A 17,219-nucleotide genomic window follows, 5' to 3' on the forward strand; every position below is an offset into this window, starting at 1 on the left:
TCGTGTTTTTTATAGGTGTTAGTAATATCCCTCTTTTACACGAGCTTTTATGGACAGGGGAGGAGGAGGGAGACACACTATACCTGTGTTTCTCAGTCTAATAAGATGTTCTCTCTCTACATGTGCTCCCTGTGTTTAACCTGTCACTGTTGTCATCTTACTGCTTATTGAATGCAACTGTCGACTGTAAACTTAGTCATGTCTTCATAAAAGCATTTAATACAATTTGTGATATATATACAGATTGTAATATTAGGTTATTACCAGATAGATTGATATGAGTGGGTTTTAAGGTTAGCTTTAGTAGAATCCTGAGCTAAAATGAAAAGGCTTCCTGAGTTGTGGAATAGGAACCTCTGAATGAAGAATGACATCACTTTAGTCTTCCATCATAACTAGTAAAAACAGATTCTTCATAGACAAATTATACAACTTGAACTTTCTAATTTCAAGTTCTTATTTGAGTATCTTATGTTTGCATCACATAGAAAATTTAGATTTTTAAAGCTAAACTATTTTCTTTTGACTTTTTCAAGAATTTTGATTTGGTCTCTTCTGTAGACTTTCTTTAGTCTAGAACAGCTCTCTGATGTTGAAGGCTGTGGCTGATGCTTCTAGGACTCCTTGGATAGTGCAATCTCATTTCTTTCATTTGTAATTCTGAATTTGTCACCATACTCAGAATATGAAGGTGTTTCTGTAGGTGAATTTTGGCCATCTATGTCCCTTTTTGTCTGCAGTAACTATGGGAACAAATACAGACATACAGGTTTGTTTCATCTGTGAGACTGAAGAGCAGATATATAGGACAGTGCACCAGCTCCGAAAGCCTGAGTCAAACCCTTCACTACAGTTCAAAAAAGGCTTTCAAGCTAAGGCTAAAGGTGTGATGGTGGCTGACTTCTCTGTCTGCTTTTGAGAGTGGGCTGCCTGACAGAATAAAGATATGAGGGAGCTTGGAGATTACACTCTCTTCATGTCTCCAGCTTTTCCCTGTTCTGTTTTATCCTTTTTCCTTCCTGGTAAGAGGGTTTGTGCTAGTGTGGGTCCACTCAGTTGTGCTATTGTCACAGGCTAGGAAGGTCTTCATTGTGTCTATAACAAGATGGGTTTTACCTCACAGGCCTGAAGTCTTGTTTTAGTGCTTCATCTGTTTAATTTCTTTTGAGACACCACAAGCATTCAGACAGAAAATATGAGAACTGTAGGCATTGTTTTACTGAGACCCTAATGGACCTTCTAGTTTTTTTGGAAGCAGGCTCTTGATTTGCAAAGATGATTAATCACATAGGGAAATCTTACAAGATTCAGAGTGATGTTATTTGACTTTATTTGTCACTTTAAAATCCTTTTGTTTATGACATGTTCTGGACCAAGAGTTGTGGTTTCTCAGACGGGCAGCTTGCAAGGGTCTCCTTGTAACTGCATAAAATAGGTGAGTATCTGTCATACTTGCCTCCTGCTGTTTTGGGCTGCTTTATTGACACTGTCTTGGCAAGAACTACCAAATCTAAATTCTTACAACAGCCTCTTGTCTTGAAAGGTTCTAAGATTGCAACCTGCCAGCCAACTGCCTCTGTATGAAAGCTGCAAGTCTTACTTTCAGTGTCTTGTATGTAATTTTCATTCATTTTGGAGAATAGTGTGGTAGATTCTTTTGGGCCTCTTTGTAGGTGAAATGTTTGGTTTGGGAGTCTGGTTTGTGTCATAGTTAGTGCTCCACTTCAAGCTGGTATTCTGGTTTAACTTTTTGTTTTAAGAAGGAAAGTGCATGTCTGATTAGACATTTGTGTGAGATAACCAGGCAATCACCCCTCTTTTGGAAAGTCTTCATTTAAAGTGTATTTTGTTGTTAGCATCCTCAGGAACCTTGACTGGGGCACTGATACTTGACAATATTTATTAGTTACTTTCTAGATGCAATTGTATCTGAACTAACATTATGCAGTGAGAGAGAAAAGGGAAGACAATGGCTGTGGCAATGTGGTTACTCAGTAGTGGGTATTTGGGTAGTAGGTTTGGTTTTGGATTCTGTTCTCTGTATTGCTCCTCAAGTGGAACAGCAGAAGTGAGTTTCAAGCAGGGGTTTGTGTGTTGTGGTGAGAATAAGCATGTGGTTTGCTTGGTGGCTGAGACAGAGGCTTTGGAATGTTTGAGTGAAGGGAAGGTTGGAGATTGCTGAAATAACTTCTTCTTTACCCATGTGATGAAAGTCCATGCATGTGCTTAATTAAATCCAGTCTCTGCCTTTTTAGTCCAGCTCTGTATCACTTGTTTGCTAGAGACACTGTGCGATGGGAGCACTAACCTGCAGCAGTACAGTCAATTCACTCTGCACCTTCTGACTTCCCTTAGCACGCCAACTGCTAAGAGCACGTGGGTAGAACTTGGACTCTTTTTGTAAAGTCTTAATCTTTACTGCTCTCCTTCTTAGCTGTCCACTGTGCACTCATGTATTTCAGAGTGGGTTTTTTTTTTCCTTTCTGACAACCTTCAATATCTTGAAAAAAAGGAAAGTTCTTCAGATAGTAGCCAGGTTTTCTTGGCAAGAGAAAGGAGGGATTGGAATGATTAAAGCTTTTGGGTGACACTTTAAATAAGTGTAGTGCTTTTGATCTACAGCTCCAGAATGCTGAGACAAGCTCTGTCATTGTGGAGAGAGAAGCATGAGGAATCCCAGAGGTAAAGACAGAGGTTTACTCTGTTAGGGGTCTGTAGGTTAAGGTGACACCTTAACCTTGGATGAATGAGTGTTGAGCTCTCATAGGACATCGTGAAGGTGCATAAGAGAGATGACTTGGTCAGTGGTAGCTTTTTGTTGTAGAGGTAGTGGTATCAAATCCAAACAATAAGATTTCAAAAAGCAATTAGGCTGGGGTTTTTCATTTTTCTCTTTGCCATCCTGATGTTTACACCTGAAGTTAACAAAAGGCATATAGGAGATGTGAGAATCTCAATAGGCTCTTCATGTCACGCAAGTGCTGATGGAAATGGATTTTTAGGATCCATGACAGGTCAGTGTACTGCAGAAAATGTAGCCTTTTTTCCTGGAAATCTGAGATGGGACAGTTTATCTGTCTTTCTTGAGCATCTACAAATTGCTAGCAATTTGCTATTTGAGTTCACATAAAGCAGGTTCGCTATTTGTTGTAAGTACATGCCTTTGTTTCTTTCTTCCCAGAGCTCTTTTATCTGTTTTTGTGGTTTTTTCGTCTACCTTTGTTTCTTGCCTCATGTGGCACTCCATCATTGTTTTTGATGAAAATGGGCCTTTTCAAAACTGGCTTTCTAAGCAGATGCAAATATGTGTAACTTGGTGGTCACTTTCTGGGATTTTCTCTTCTCTGCTAGAGGTTTCTGAAGCAGTTACCACTGGGATGTCGCTTCTAGATACACAGCAATTTATGTTAACTATATTCATCATCTTAAACACAGTTTCAGGCTAAGAAAGTTACAAGTGCCAGGTGAATGGGAGTGATATTGAATCTACTCTTTGAACTTAATTTTTCAAGGATTATTTAGAGTGTTAGTTTGTCTTATGATCTACTCATAGTAGCCTGCAGCTTCACTTTCCCTATTCTTTTAATCTTTATCTTTTGTTACAGTCTTTTATATTACCCGTATCTTGGTCATAGTGTCTAGTAATGCTGCAGCAATGCAGTGAACAGGCAGTAACTCTTTCCTTGCAGCAGTACTGCAGGGTTTTGCTAACCTCTCCAGCATAATGTTGCTTTACCATTAAGTCCTCATATCAGGGTGCTGAAAGAATGCCTTTAGAAAGGTGGCAGTTGCCAGAAAAGCTCCAGTCATACTCTGTACTTGTTGGTTGTCTGGGTCTGTAGAAGCAGTTTTGATGTCAAGATGGTACCTCTGGGTTTTTCTGCCAAATCTGAACTCTCTCCATTGTTTTCCTTTTGCTTTTGTGTCTGTGCAACTCAGAAGTCAAACTAGGTCCCCTAGTAGGTGAAGTCCGGTGTTAATGAGAGTAATTAGGAAGCAAGCTGTTACTGGTTTGTTGTTGGCCATGCAAAGCAGGTAGTGGTCTGCATTCTTGAAGCCTATAGGTCTAACAGGTTAGCATTGCTTGTCAACTTATGGTTTCAATTCTGTTTCCTTTGGAAGCATAACAGTGCAATTTTTTTTTTTTTTAAAGAGACAAAAGTTGATGCCTCTCTAGCTTTGTCTGGCTGCTGATGTTTCTGCTTTCTAAAGATTCACTGTAGCTAAGTATATCGGTCTTATTCTAAAACAACATCATCAATTTGTGAGCCCACCACACCGTGAGGTGATTAAAATAGAAATAACTGGAACATGCACCTAGAAAAGAGTACTTCATTCTAGTTGCAAATCAGTCTTTCTCTGAAGCAGTTAATCCGTGGCATTTTACAGGCACGTACTGCTATTTCTCTTGACCTGTCATATGTGGTGCTTTTTTGAAACACTTGATCTTCTGAAGTGCCATTTTTAATCTTGTAAATACATTTTTCCCTGAACAGTGCTCTGAGAGGTAATCAAGGCTGGGGGGTTTGTTTCTTTCTGGTCAGCAGAGCCTTTAGTAGCTCATCAGTCTGCTGTTTTATAGGAGGTTATAGTTGATAAATAGATATACATTTTCCCTGGGCCTCCTTTAAAAAAGCTCCTAGTGAGAGATTGGCATTTCAGCCTTCAGAAGAACACAGAATCATGGAAAGGCTTAGGTGACTTGCCTAACTTCTTTATCAATTACTGTGTTAAAAATCTATTCTAGTTCCTGGCTCTCCAGCTGGCCACCATCACTCTTTGTAGTTTCTCTACTATTTTTATTCTTCAGTTGTTTTTGGCTTCCAGTATTACACTTAGGACTTTCCTCCACAGTCATACGTTTAGTGCTAGGAATGTCTTCTGGTGTAACAAATGCTTTTTTTTCCCTTTTTTGTTCTTGTTTCTTCTTGTTTTCTTCAGTTCTGCCTTAAGTATTTATCTTTCAGTAGTGGTCACATCCTTCAAAGATGGGTGTATAAATGTATAACTTTCATTTTTACCAGATAATGTATGTTCTTTTAGATATACTTGAAAAGAACCATGCGGTAGTAATTTTAATGTCTGTGGATGTCAGTATTTGTACCTGTTTTGATAGAACCTATGCTCCTGACTTCCTTCTTTGTATCTCCTTGTGGACTTAACTCTCTGCTTAGATAAGTTAGTTGTCTTTAATGTTTAATTTTTAACATAATCCTGGTTTGGGGTGAGATGCACTTGTTAACTGTATTCATCATCTTAAACACAGTTTCAGGCTAAGAAAGTTACAAGTCCTGGATGAATGGGAGTGATACTGAATCTACTCTGAACTTAATTTTTCAAGGATTATTTAGAGTGTTAGTTTGTCTTGTGTTCTATTCATAGAAGCTTGCAGCTTGTCTTGTCCCCAGAGCCAGAAGCAGGGTGGTCCAGTTTTCCTGGTTTGGGTTTGTAACTTCTCCAACACGTGAGGATTATGAGTAAAGTAGCACATACTGCATGGAACCTTTGTTTTTGAATCGGACACTAGTCCAACTCATCCAGGAGATACTATTTTAGCTAATACGCACCTATGCAGAATTACAACCAACTTGCAGTGTGGATTTTCCTTTTGTCTTCTAGTATGCCTGTATCTCACTAAAATGTTCAGAATGACAGTGTTTTATTTGTGTTTACCTCTCTATTTTGAGAGGGTTATTTACTAGAAGTGCTCCCATTTTTCTCTAAATTGATTACTGTTTGATGCTCAGGATCTTGCATCAGCAGGCAGATTCAAAACTAAAGTGTTAATATCTGGTATTTGCTGCTTCTCTCAGTGGTGAAGGTAGTAGCTAACTTTCTGTCATGGCATTCCCAACAGTGTATGTTGCCTTACCCATCAGGATGGTGCTAGAAAATAATCGACATGTTCTTAGAACCACCAGCAAAAGTGGTTTTCCCTTCATCTTTTTTTTCCCTACTTCTATACCCTTTGTAAAACTCCGCCTTGTAGTACTATGTAACTCTAGAACCAGAGTACACTCTTCTAAAGGTATGTATCATCTATTTTCTTCCAAATCAGCAGTGGATCCTGTGAGGTGAATGGCAAGATTTCAGAATCTGTTTCTGCTTTAGTATGGCCAGTTTAAGATGACATTTTCCAGGAACCCACTTCAGAGGACTTGCAGTCAGACCTGATCAACCACTAAAGCCAAATAAGTTTGCAGTGCCTGGTAACCTCCTCTGAGCTCTTGATTGGGCCTTTGGGCTACTCCTGCCCTCTGTCCTGTCTCCTCTGAAGTAACCTACTGCAATTAACAAAAAAAGTAAAAAAAAAAAGCAAGTCAGTACAGCTAGTTCACATTTTCTCAGTGTTTCAAACATTGTTTTTTTCTGCTACGTGCAGATGGTGCAGCTTCCAGTGTCAACCTTTAAGGAAAGTAGTAGATGCCACTCAAACAATTATTTAGCATTTCTATTGTATGTGATTGTCTGACCTCTGCAATACAAATTGATTTAGCATTTTAAATTGAATTGCACAAAATGTGATAAAATGCTGAAAATATGAAACAATTGGCTTGGTGTGACATAATTTGATTTTTCTGAACTTACATGGCTTACTGGTGCTGGCTTTGGTAATTAAATGGCTTTTCAAAATGGTCATTGTTGACCTAATTCTGTTGGCAGTGTAGTCAGTGGGAGTTTTAATATTGACTACAATGGGAACAGTTAGACCAACAGATTGCATTAGAAATCCCATGCTGTGTGTTTAATTTCACTTCCTGATACAACAATCTCTAAATATTAAAGTGAATTCTTGCCAAGACAGAGAAGCAGAACATGGTGCTTTTTTTGTCCTTACTGTATTATGTATCCACTGTTATAAATGCAGTAGCCAAGTTACCAGATGAAAAAGAATTCCTTTTTCTCCAAACTTTAGGATGCAAAATTTTGCATCTCTTTCTCTGTTTTCAGAGCTGGCATTGCTGGTGCGTTAAATTCACATTGGTCAATTATTGGTCAATTTTTCTCTCAACAAGCAAAACAGAAGAAAAATCCAAGGGGATTTGAGTGTCTTATCCAATTTAGGATAAACTTGCATCCTTCTTATGCTCTGTTAAATGTCCATAATTCTCCTGTATTTTTCAGAATTGCTTTCTTTTCATGCTCCATTGTAGGTTAGTGTTAATACTATTTCTCCCATACCAACTTCTATTCTCCACATCACTCGTTTGATTTGTCCCACCATGGTATCCGAATAAATGATGGATAACCTGAATTTTGAGCCAGACCTTACAAGTTATTTTGACCATTTGTTGCTTCTTGCAGTTTTCCTGCTGAGACAAATTAGTCTGTTAATAACTAGAGTATTACGTTTCCCTTGTCACCTTGCTGTGGTTTATTTAATTTACTTTAGCAAGGTTATTGAGTAGCTTTATAGAAGAAGCTTTTTTTTATGGAGACACAGACACACACACTGAGGGATTTGCTTTCCATTTCTGCAGGTAATATTAATTAAACCATCCACTGTGAATCATTAGCTAATGAATCTGTAGGTAGTTGATACTAAATAGAAAGTAGAGCATTAGATCTTCATCAGTGCTTTAGGGAGCCTTGGAAACTTCACATTTCTTTCTGGAGTGCTTCATGCAGCGTGCTAACATCTGCTCTCCTCCCTCTGTCTAAAGGCTGTATGTGGTACAGAAATAACACAAAGTGCCACCCATTTTCACTGTTCTGTAGGGTGTTTTTTATTTTCCTTTTTAGAGGATGCGGAAATATTCTTCAGCTGGCACCAGGGTAATATCAGCTGTTCCGGCTTTGCAACACTAGACTAGACACTCTTGCATGTAATTGTTGAGCATGGGAGTTTAGATATAAATGACTCCATAAATTAGTAATTCAGAGTAATGTTTAGTAATATTCTTCTTTACCCCAGGGTAGTGTATCTTACACTTCTACTTACAGTGAATAGGAATTCTAGCATTCCTGAAGGATAGCTGCTGTTTCTTACTCCCTGAAATCTGAGTTATAGGGCAGGTGGCCACTGGCATGTGGGTTTTAATTTTTTTTTTTAGGGGATGTTAAAAATATATCTTTATCTTTTGAATTGGTAGAAGCTGTCTCTGTCATGGTGAAAACTGAAAAAAAGCCTTGTCTGTATTTTTACTTTTTAGGCATTTTACCGTATTGTCTGGAGATTGTGTGCCCAGTAAATAAATAGGGAAGTATAGGATGGACTTCTCACATCAGAAAGTCGCCTTGGTTAGAAAATGTGTCTGAAAATGTTTCTGTGGATGCTAAGACCTGTGGCTAGTGGCAGTTAAAAAGTCTTGAACAATTAGTTCCTCGAGGTCTCTTGATTTAGTCTGTAGAGTTTGCCCTTTTATCTGCTTTTGTTTGCTGGAGCTAATTCCTCATTCCTTTTGAGACCTGCTGCAGAGATTCTCTTCAACTGGAGAGTTCTGTAGAGTGTAGTCCTGCTGTGGTTCCTCTTGCTGACATTTGTCCATTTCAGAAGTATCTTCCAGTTCTAGTAAATGTCCAAAGCAAATGGAAACCCTGAAAATGGTTTTGTTGCTTTTGTCCCAGGGTTGTCTATCAGTGTTGTTTCAAAAGCTGCTACATGGAGGTTCTGCTAGCTCTTCCTGCGTGTGGCAAGATCTGGAACATGACGCTTCTTTTTCCTTTGGCCTTTTCTCTTTAGCAGCAAAAGCTGATATGTCAGCACTCAAGTTTGCAGGATTCCTTCTGTTATTGATCTGCATCTTAATAGGCTGGAGGCCTGTGATAAAAGAACAGCAGTAGCTTTTACATCTCTGATCTCAGGAACCCTGCTGGTTACACAAAATCCTGAGGGTGAGGTGTGGCTTTGGCTGTGAACTGCAAATGCTGCATCTACAGTGGGAGGAGAAATGGAAGCTTTGAGCTGGGATTTAGATTTGATTTTGGTGAAATAGCTTGAAATGCTAACGAGCTCTGCAGAAGAACCTCTGCTTTTGTGTTCCTGGGTTCCTCAAGTGTGTGGGAAACAGCCACGTAATAGACTTTCTTCTCAGCCCACGTTTCTTGCTCACTGACTTTAAAAAAGCAAAACGAAAAATAATTATAAAATGCACAGCTTGCTGGAGTGGGTTAGAAATGTGCTGCTAGTGCATTGCATAAGGAATATTTAGCTTCCTAGTGATTTCAAGGCTCTGCAAGTAATATTCTCCCCACAACTGCTTGGGAAGGAGACAGGGCTGCAATTACAGATGGGGATTTGGAATCCAGGGAGAACAGACTTGTTACTTGTGGAAGGTCATACAAACAGTAAATTTCTGAATGGAGAAGAAAGCACTGTCAAGGTCTCCTTCAGAACTCCAGAGTCACTAATGGAGTCTCATTATTTTCCTTGCAGTTTTAGTGCTGTATAATTACAGGTCCCCTTGTGGCCTAGGAATGCAGTATCAGGAATTTTGTGTGATAGGGATTTTGAAGGTCCTCCAGTTTGACCTCCTGCTTGTTGTACAGCTGTCATTACCAAGATCAGACTGGGCCTCCCGTGAGTTTCTGTAGCTCCTATCTTGAGACTTGCAAGGATAGCAGCTCTGCAGCCTCTCTGTAAAGCTGCTCTCCTGGGGAAGTGCCTTCCTGTGTCTGCTGTAGAACAATGAATGCTAGAACCTTTCCCCTCATTCCCCGAGGCCCAGACATTTATTGTGAAACAGAATGAAATGTTGTTAAGGAGGTGCACTTTTGTCTGATACCACCTAACATTTCTGATTCAACTGTAAAAGCTTATGAAAAGTGAGATAGTTATAAGATCTGATGACACTTAAACTGGACCTTCACGGAAGGAACACAAAAGAATAGTCTGCAGATTACGCCTTTGCCTGCACTTCTGGGAGTGAAAATGTGAACTTTAACAGATCTCTTTGACTAACAGAAGGTTCTTCTCAGGAGTGGGGTGAGTTTGCCTGTTGCTCTCCTGGTCAAAATTCTGAGGTTTCTCTTTCATTTGCTCAGGTGCTAACGTTGATTCATTGACTCTCTGTGGTTTTGTTGATACTTTTGAGACATTGTCAAACAGTGAAGAAAGAGGACTTTAAGGTTACCCTTATATAAAACTGTCCAGAGGATTTGGCACAGTTACTTATATGAATTTGGAACACTGGAAATATAAGAACCATTGAATCTCTGTAGCACACTCAGGCTGACTAGATGATGTCATTGGTGTTTTGTTTTCTTGGAAAATACTTTCATTACATAGTATTTTTAATGTAAAATAATTTTCTTTCTTTTGCTGAAGGGACAATGGAGACCGATCCCGGCACCGAGCTCCCCGGAATGCCCGCATGTCTGCACCGTCGCTGGGGCGCTTTGTCCCGAGGTAAGGCATCCATGTGCAAGAGCAAAAGGTGTGGAAATCCTGGAGGTACTAGTTGCTGTACAGCTCTCTGGTGCTTGCAGGTGGATTCCTTTTCTTGTACAGGGTGTCTTAATCTTGATTTGAAGTTTCTGGGACTCCTGGGATGGCATGTTAGTTAGCATAAGCTGCTCATCCTGTGATATTTGAAAGATCGCATGGTCTTAGTGCTTTTTACTTACAGGTTGAGGTCGCAGTGTGAAGGCAGAAGAGGAGGAGAAAATAATCTGATCAGAGATTCTCAGCACAGTGTGCTGGTTTGAGGTTAGGAAACTATTGTGGGAGGTAGAGGATTTGTTTAGTGCTGATCTTTGCAGCCACGTTGATCAGAAGAGGATGTAATCTGTAATTTACTTTTTGTTTGAAGCAGGGAAGTGGTTGGCTAAGCAGAGGATTCCAGCCTTCCCTCTACTGTAGTCTGCTGGAATGTAGTCATATTTCCTCAAAGTAATTGCAGTTGCTCTTCAGGGCTGTAGTATACAGGATGGCTTTCTCCATGTCTTACTCTCTTTGTTTTGCAGACGCTTCTTGCTGCCGGAGTACTTGCCTTATGCTGGGATTTTCCATGAGCGGGGACAGCCTGGCTTGGCCACCCATTCCTCTGTCAACAGGGTCTTGGCAGGTAATGAGATTTCCTTGTTTGCAGTAGCCATGTATATTAGTGGTGTTTTCTCATGAATCTGAGCAGAGAAGGATTGATGAGGAAAATCAATTCCAACTTTCGAGGCTCTATTTAAGTTGTCTGAAGCAAGAGAAAGGACTGTTGGATTGATGTAGTAAGTTGTCATTCAAGTGCTTGAGCATTGCAGATTCCATGCTTCAGGTATATGTGTGGAAGTCTCTGCGTAGATCAGGGATGGGTGTTAGCGATTCTCCCTTTATTTAACTTCTTCTCCTATTCCTAGATGTCTTTTTTTAAACGACCTGACAGACTAATGATCAGCTTGCTGCAGGTCCTTCTAATTGAATTATAGGGTGCCTTGTTCATGTTCCGGCTAGGAAGATGCACACAAGGCAATGTGGGATTCAATTAGGATCTTAATAAGTGCATATTAAAAACCTCAGCTGCCACCACATACAGCACACAGGCATTTGGGAGCCTTAGAGGGCAAGCGGAGGTGGGAAGGGGGGTGAGGGAAAGAGGAGGAGGAGTATGGCAGTCTGGCAGTTCATGAATGAGATGGTTAGAGATGACACATATCTTGAGGGTGAGTCTTTTTTTTGCCTGGGTCTGAGTTGCTCTGTAATTAACCCCAGCGCGGGGGAGTAATTTTGGAGCTTGAAGAAGAACACGAGATGATGTATGGACGGGTAGGTTGGGATGTGGTTTTCCTCCTTCCTTAAGGTAATCGCATGACCATCACTGAAAGGAGTGCTGAAAGTTTTCTCAAGAGGCTGCATGACCCTTTACCCTATCCTAAGGCACAATCAACTATGCCTAAGCCATTTTTGACAGGATTTATCTAACCTGTTTTTATTGGAGTTTTCCCAATCATTTTGGGGTAGAACTGTTGCTGGTTTTGCAATGCTGGTTTAGTGCAGCAGTGGTCTTGTCTTTGGTAATAGATTTCCATCATCTTCCGGACTTCTCTCTCCCTGGACATTTTGGGTTGAGTGGTTCCTAGTGTTGTTGCAATAATTGTAAGAACTCAGCCAAAGTCTCATCCGAAGCATCTCTGCTGGTGTCCCTTAGGAAACAGTGGAGCTAACCTGCAGCATTGCCTGATGCATGTGCTTGCCTGTGCTTGCTGCCTGTGTGGGCTTTGTCTGCTGGCACGTGGAAGCAGCACACTGGCAGATAATTACTTGCTGCCAGGCAACACTGCAGAACTCTTGTGTGACCCAGCTTAGCTGGAGACACCTGCCTTCATCCCTCCTCCAGGCCTTCTTGCAGTTTCCTGTTCCTTTGTAGCTGGGAAATAGCCTGGCTTTTCATCTACATTTGTTGGGGAATTTGAGACCCAAAACAAACGTACTTGCTGTTTCTTGCATGTATGCCAGGAATAACAAAGGAAGACAGAAACTGTAATCATGGGAGTTTCAAAAAACAAGATCAATCTTTTCTGTGTGGTGCTGTGCTGGGCCTTCGTAAGGCAAGGTTTGTTGGCCCTGGCAGTGTTGTGGAACCTCACACTGGAATGCCTGGGACTCCACAGTAAAGGCTTTTATTGACTTTAATATAAAATTTATTCCTCCAGTAGCTGCTTGTGTGATGTTGTTTTAATATTTGGTTTATTTTACCCACACTTTCAGCTTTCAAAGTTTTTTTTTTGCATCCTACTCAAAAATTTGTTCATAAGTTGCAGAAAAAAGGAGAGTTGAAATTGCAGATATTAAGTGGAGGCATGACGAGAGAACTAGAAGATGAGGTTGCAATTGTGGAATAGCCAGAGAATTTCTTACACTTGTTATGTTGGTCAGCAGCATGATCATTTTCAGTGTTATATTTCAGAGCCACTGAAAGTTACAGTGCTGATAGTGTACTCTCCTTTATATTTAGCCTGTGCCAAGGCTTGTGGTAGCTCTTTCTTCAGTATCATGGTGAAAAACCTCTATTCAAACTCAAAAGTACTTTAACCCTGGTCTGGTAGTTATGGGTGAGGTTGACATCCTTGACTGAGGAAAATATCAATCATCTATTTTCCTATTCGCACAGGCTAATCTCAGCTTGAATGCTCTGAATGGCTTCATTCTACCATGTATCCAGACTGTCATTTTTGAATTGTGTTTAAATGCAAAAATGCCAAATATATTTCATATGTAACCTCTACAGCATTTGAGAAGAGATACCAAAAAACCCTGTATTGCTACCCTGACAGTTTGCTAAAAACTGACAGAATTCTGTGATCAAGTATGAGTGAGATCTGCTGTTTGGGAAAATACATCCAATTATATTTCTGCTCCTGTCCACTGCCCTATTTACTGCTGTATGCTGAGAGGAAATCAAAGAAGCAGATGGAGATCTTAGTGTGTAAATTACTGTGGTGTGCTGACTAAACTTCTTAATGTCAGAGCTCTTGCTGTCAGGTTCTGTCCATTTACTTTCAGCTCTCTACTTTATGAGAACAGCTTTCTGTTGTTTAAGTGTCATTGTCACGCGAGTGTTACACAGACAATCGCTGCACGCTAGGGAAGACTGCCTTGTCACTAAATCCTTAGAGTCAAGTTTAATGAACCCCTAAAAATTACATGTTATCTGTGCAGATAGAGCAGTGCAGTGGGTTGGGCATAATGACTAATACGCCCGGCAGAGCTTAGGTCAAATCAGAGCCCTTTGTACTAGTCAGGAGACTGGTGACCATCCCTGTGCCAAGGCACTTCCAGGAGAAGCATGGGAAAGGTGGCAACAGATGGGTAGAGTAGGTGGGAACCCAGGGGGAGAATGAAGTGATACCAGTCAACATGACAGACAGAGACATCTCCATGCCAGCAGCCTAATTTGCATGGAGCACTGGAACAGCAACTCCAGTAGCACCTGCCTGCCTTCTTATCTCCTCGTGCAGTTCAGATCTCTCAGCTGATACAGAATGCTGCATCACTGTGCTTTGTGGCACCAAGTAAAACACCCGATGAAAATATATTACATCAACATTGTTACCTTTAGCATTGAAACTTGTAATCACACCAAAAAGTGTTGGTAGTTTGACAAGTTATATTTTTCTGTAAAGTCTACGTTGATTGGCAGTAATTACACTGTCCTCCTTTAATCCTTTATTAACTGAGTCTTATATCAGCTTGTTCATTATTTTGTCTGGAATCAATGTCAGGTTGACATGACTGACAGTCTCATCCTATTTCAACCTTTTAAAATACTGGTATAACACTAGCATATTTTTCAGTCTTCCATATTCCCCTTTATTTCAAGACTCATCAAGAAACCTGGGAGTTCATTTGGCAGCTCTTTTAAGGCTCTTGGTAGTGTGGGCTGCAAGCCACCCTCTGCACTCTCCTCTCCTTGGTGAACTGCCCTAAGTGTTGGAGTTGTGGTCTCCAAGGAAACATCCATACAGTGAAAGCTAGTTAAAGTGGTTTTTTGCTATAGTGGTGATGATAGCAGTAAATATATTTTGGTTTCTCACTTCGTAAGGCTGATTGATTGCATGTGGCAATATAGATGGAAGACTGCATCTTGGGGCCATTTCAGTCTTAAGGTCTTTTGGGTTCTCTGCCATTTGTGGGCCAACAGAATGGAGGTTTGATTTATGGATAGGTTTTCTTTTTACTTCTTTTTTTGAGTTGTTTTTTCTTCTGCGCTTCCCAGGAGATACCAAAGAGATGTTCTGGGGGATGAGGTTACACCTTTTCTAGTGGGAGTTAGTACTGCTGCAAAGCTCAGCAGTGTTAAAATGTCCAAGGAACACACAGCTCAGTTTTGTGTTTACTACCTCCTATTGCTTCTTTGAAATGTTTCTGTAAGCTGAATATTTCTGCCCACTGTTTTGTTTGTGGTTGTTGTTTGTTTGTTTCTTTGGTTCATTTATTTGTTGGTTTTGGTTTGGTCTTTTTGTTTGTTTTTTTAAATAAATTTCTCTTTGTCCTAAGTTGCATTGTGAAGCAAGACACTGTTAAGTTGTGATGGCCAAGTTATAGATATTTTTTGGCATCTGGTAGCACAGACCAGGATGTCCATTTTAATGTATTTTTTAAAATCATTAGGTACATTTAGAAGAAAAGGTCTACATCATTGCCACTGAAGTGCTTGTGACCTCTTGTTCCCCTCTGTGAACTTTTGCCTCAGGCTTTATAGTAATTGACTGCATTGGGATAGACAGAGACATGTTAATGGTATAGTGAAACAAAGAAGGCTTTAGTTTCAGCAGTGGAAGCTTAGGGGACGAAGAAAATCGGTGTTTCCCAAGGAACTTTGAAGGAGGCTTTAAAAATTGACACAAATGTAATTTTGTTGGCATTTCTGTTACTCATTAGGAGATCGGCAGATGAAAGTTTAAAGTAGAGTTACCTAGCTTTGTGAAATGCTTTTGTCTTGCCTCGCTTTGTTTTAATAGGCTTCTATTCAGTTATGTGTATCTCAACAAACAAAATATTTTTCCTTGTGTGATCATAGGTCATGTTTATCTGTTCTGGCTTTGCCACCAGACTTTTATCTGTTTAAACACAATCCATCGCAGTTGCTCTGTGTCCCACCTTCTGGGGAGATCCAGATTCAGCAGAGCTTAAGGGTTGAATGATACAAAATCTGCATTTACAGTTTCTCAGTGATTTTGTTGCTATCTCAGGGTAATAAATTCAGACTAGAGACTGAACACTTACGTGTAGTCAAAGAATGAGCTTGGTTACAGATTTTTCCATATCTCACACCTCTTCATGGTATAGCTGCCAGAAGAACAATAATGGTTCAGCTTTGGATCTCTCTGCTGGTGCTGCCAAAGCGAACTGTCTGTAGCCTTGTTACACTGGGCTGGGGCTGAGGCGATCGATAAAGCTAAGAATCAGTTGATCCTTTTAATGGGAGCCTAGAATTTCCAAGTGTGAAGTTTGGCTGTTGTTTTCCCAAAATCCCATAAGCTATGCTGTTCTTCAAAGCTTTACTTCCTGGGAGAATTCAAAGTCATTTGGCTTCTGGTGTATTTCTATACTTCAGCCAGCAACTGCTAATACACAATTGTTAAAACGTATGAAGTTTCATCATGGTGAAAATCAGCTAAGATGGTTAAATGTCATCCTTCTGGGACAGGAAGGATGTGATTGAGCATATTTTTGTTCTCCTAATAAGATTTATGGTGATGGCCTCTCACCAGTGGCAGGAACTAGTTAAGGTGCCTCCCGGTGCACATTCCCAATCTGTTAATCACTCTAGCTGTGTTTAGGGCTAATGTTCACAAGTGAATGGCTCTAACCTAAAACCAGCAAAGTGGATACTGGTGAGCCTGTGGGACATGCGGCTGCATAGCTGCATTGGTTGCCATTGCAAGTAGAGTTAGCCCTACGGTAACCTTTCACTTCTGCTCTAATGATAGATGTGATCATGATAAAAGGCTTCTTTGCCTTCAAAACCACACTGAAGGCAGATCTCCAGTTCCTCTGGCATTTCAGGTGTGATTGCCTCCTGTGGCTCAGGTCGTCCTGTCCTAATCCTGTTCTGTCATCCACAGTATGCTGTTAAATCTGTTTTGAGATGCTTCCATCCCTTAAATGTGCTTGTAGTGATGCACAGCTGTGCAGGCTAAGACACGTAACTTGGCAGTTCCAGAAGGCCAGCAAAAGTTGATGGGAAGACACATTGCCAGTTGCCTGTGATGTACCCGTGTTTTTCTCAGTATTAGTAGTTATGTATTTTCTGTACAGCTCCCTGAGATTTGAGTGTTATTCTGAATTTGTACCTTCAGCTGTCCATCACAGGCTTATTGATATTGGCTTGCTTCTGCCTTTTCATCTGAGACAACTGTGTGAATTTGAATTAGTGTCCTGATCTAATCCTGCTTTACACAGTAGACAGTTCTGTAAAATAAGAGAATCGATGAACATAGCTGTGTGGCTTTCTGTGCTGCGTGTTTCTGTTATAAGTCTATTTGGTACTGCTAAATATGGAAAGATGTAAACCTCTGAGTAACTTTATGGTCTTTCTGTGATCTACGTCAGTGGACACTAAATGATATAAGAGGCTTAAAATATGCCTCAGATTCTTCTGTGACTTGAGAGCTATAGATACCTGTCACCTTCATCACAGACTTGAGAACAGTTTTTATTTTCTGTGAAAGTGCAGCCTTTCATGCAGAAATGTAAGGCTGTATAGCTGAATTGCAAATGAATGAACTTCTTACTAGAGGGAATGATGGAGAGTGTCCCTTCATGGGACTGGTGAGAGGTATCCTCA

General features: G+C 40.4%; 1 protein-coding gene across 3 annotated transcripts in view; it reads left to right on the top strand.

Moving 5' to 3' along the window:
- Positions 1–17,219, top strand: part of AMBRA1 (autophagy and beclin 1 regulator 1) — a 126,173-nt gene that overhangs the window by 40,045 nt on the left and 68,909 nt on the right. For all 3 annotated transcript variants that reach the window (XM_066188001.1, XM_066188003.1, XM_066188002.1), the window contains 2 exons: positions 10,268–10,348; positions 10,906–11,006. In XM_066188001.1, coding sequence (XP_066044098.1) covers positions 10,268–10,348; positions 10,906–11,006 — 182 coding nt within the window. The remainder of the gene's footprint in view (positions 1–10,267; positions 10,349–10,905; positions 11,007–17,219) is intronic.

Source organism: Chamaea fasciata, unplaced genomic scaffold (genome assembly GCF_029207755.1).
Source record: "Chamaea fasciata isolate MVZ Bird 193981 ecotype frontalis unplaced genomic scaffold, bChaFas1.0.hap1 SCAF_7, whole genome shotgun sequence".
In the NCBI taxonomy this organism is placed as follows: Eukaryota; Metazoa; Chordata; class Aves; order Passeriformes; family Sylviidae; genus Chamaea; species Chamaea fasciata.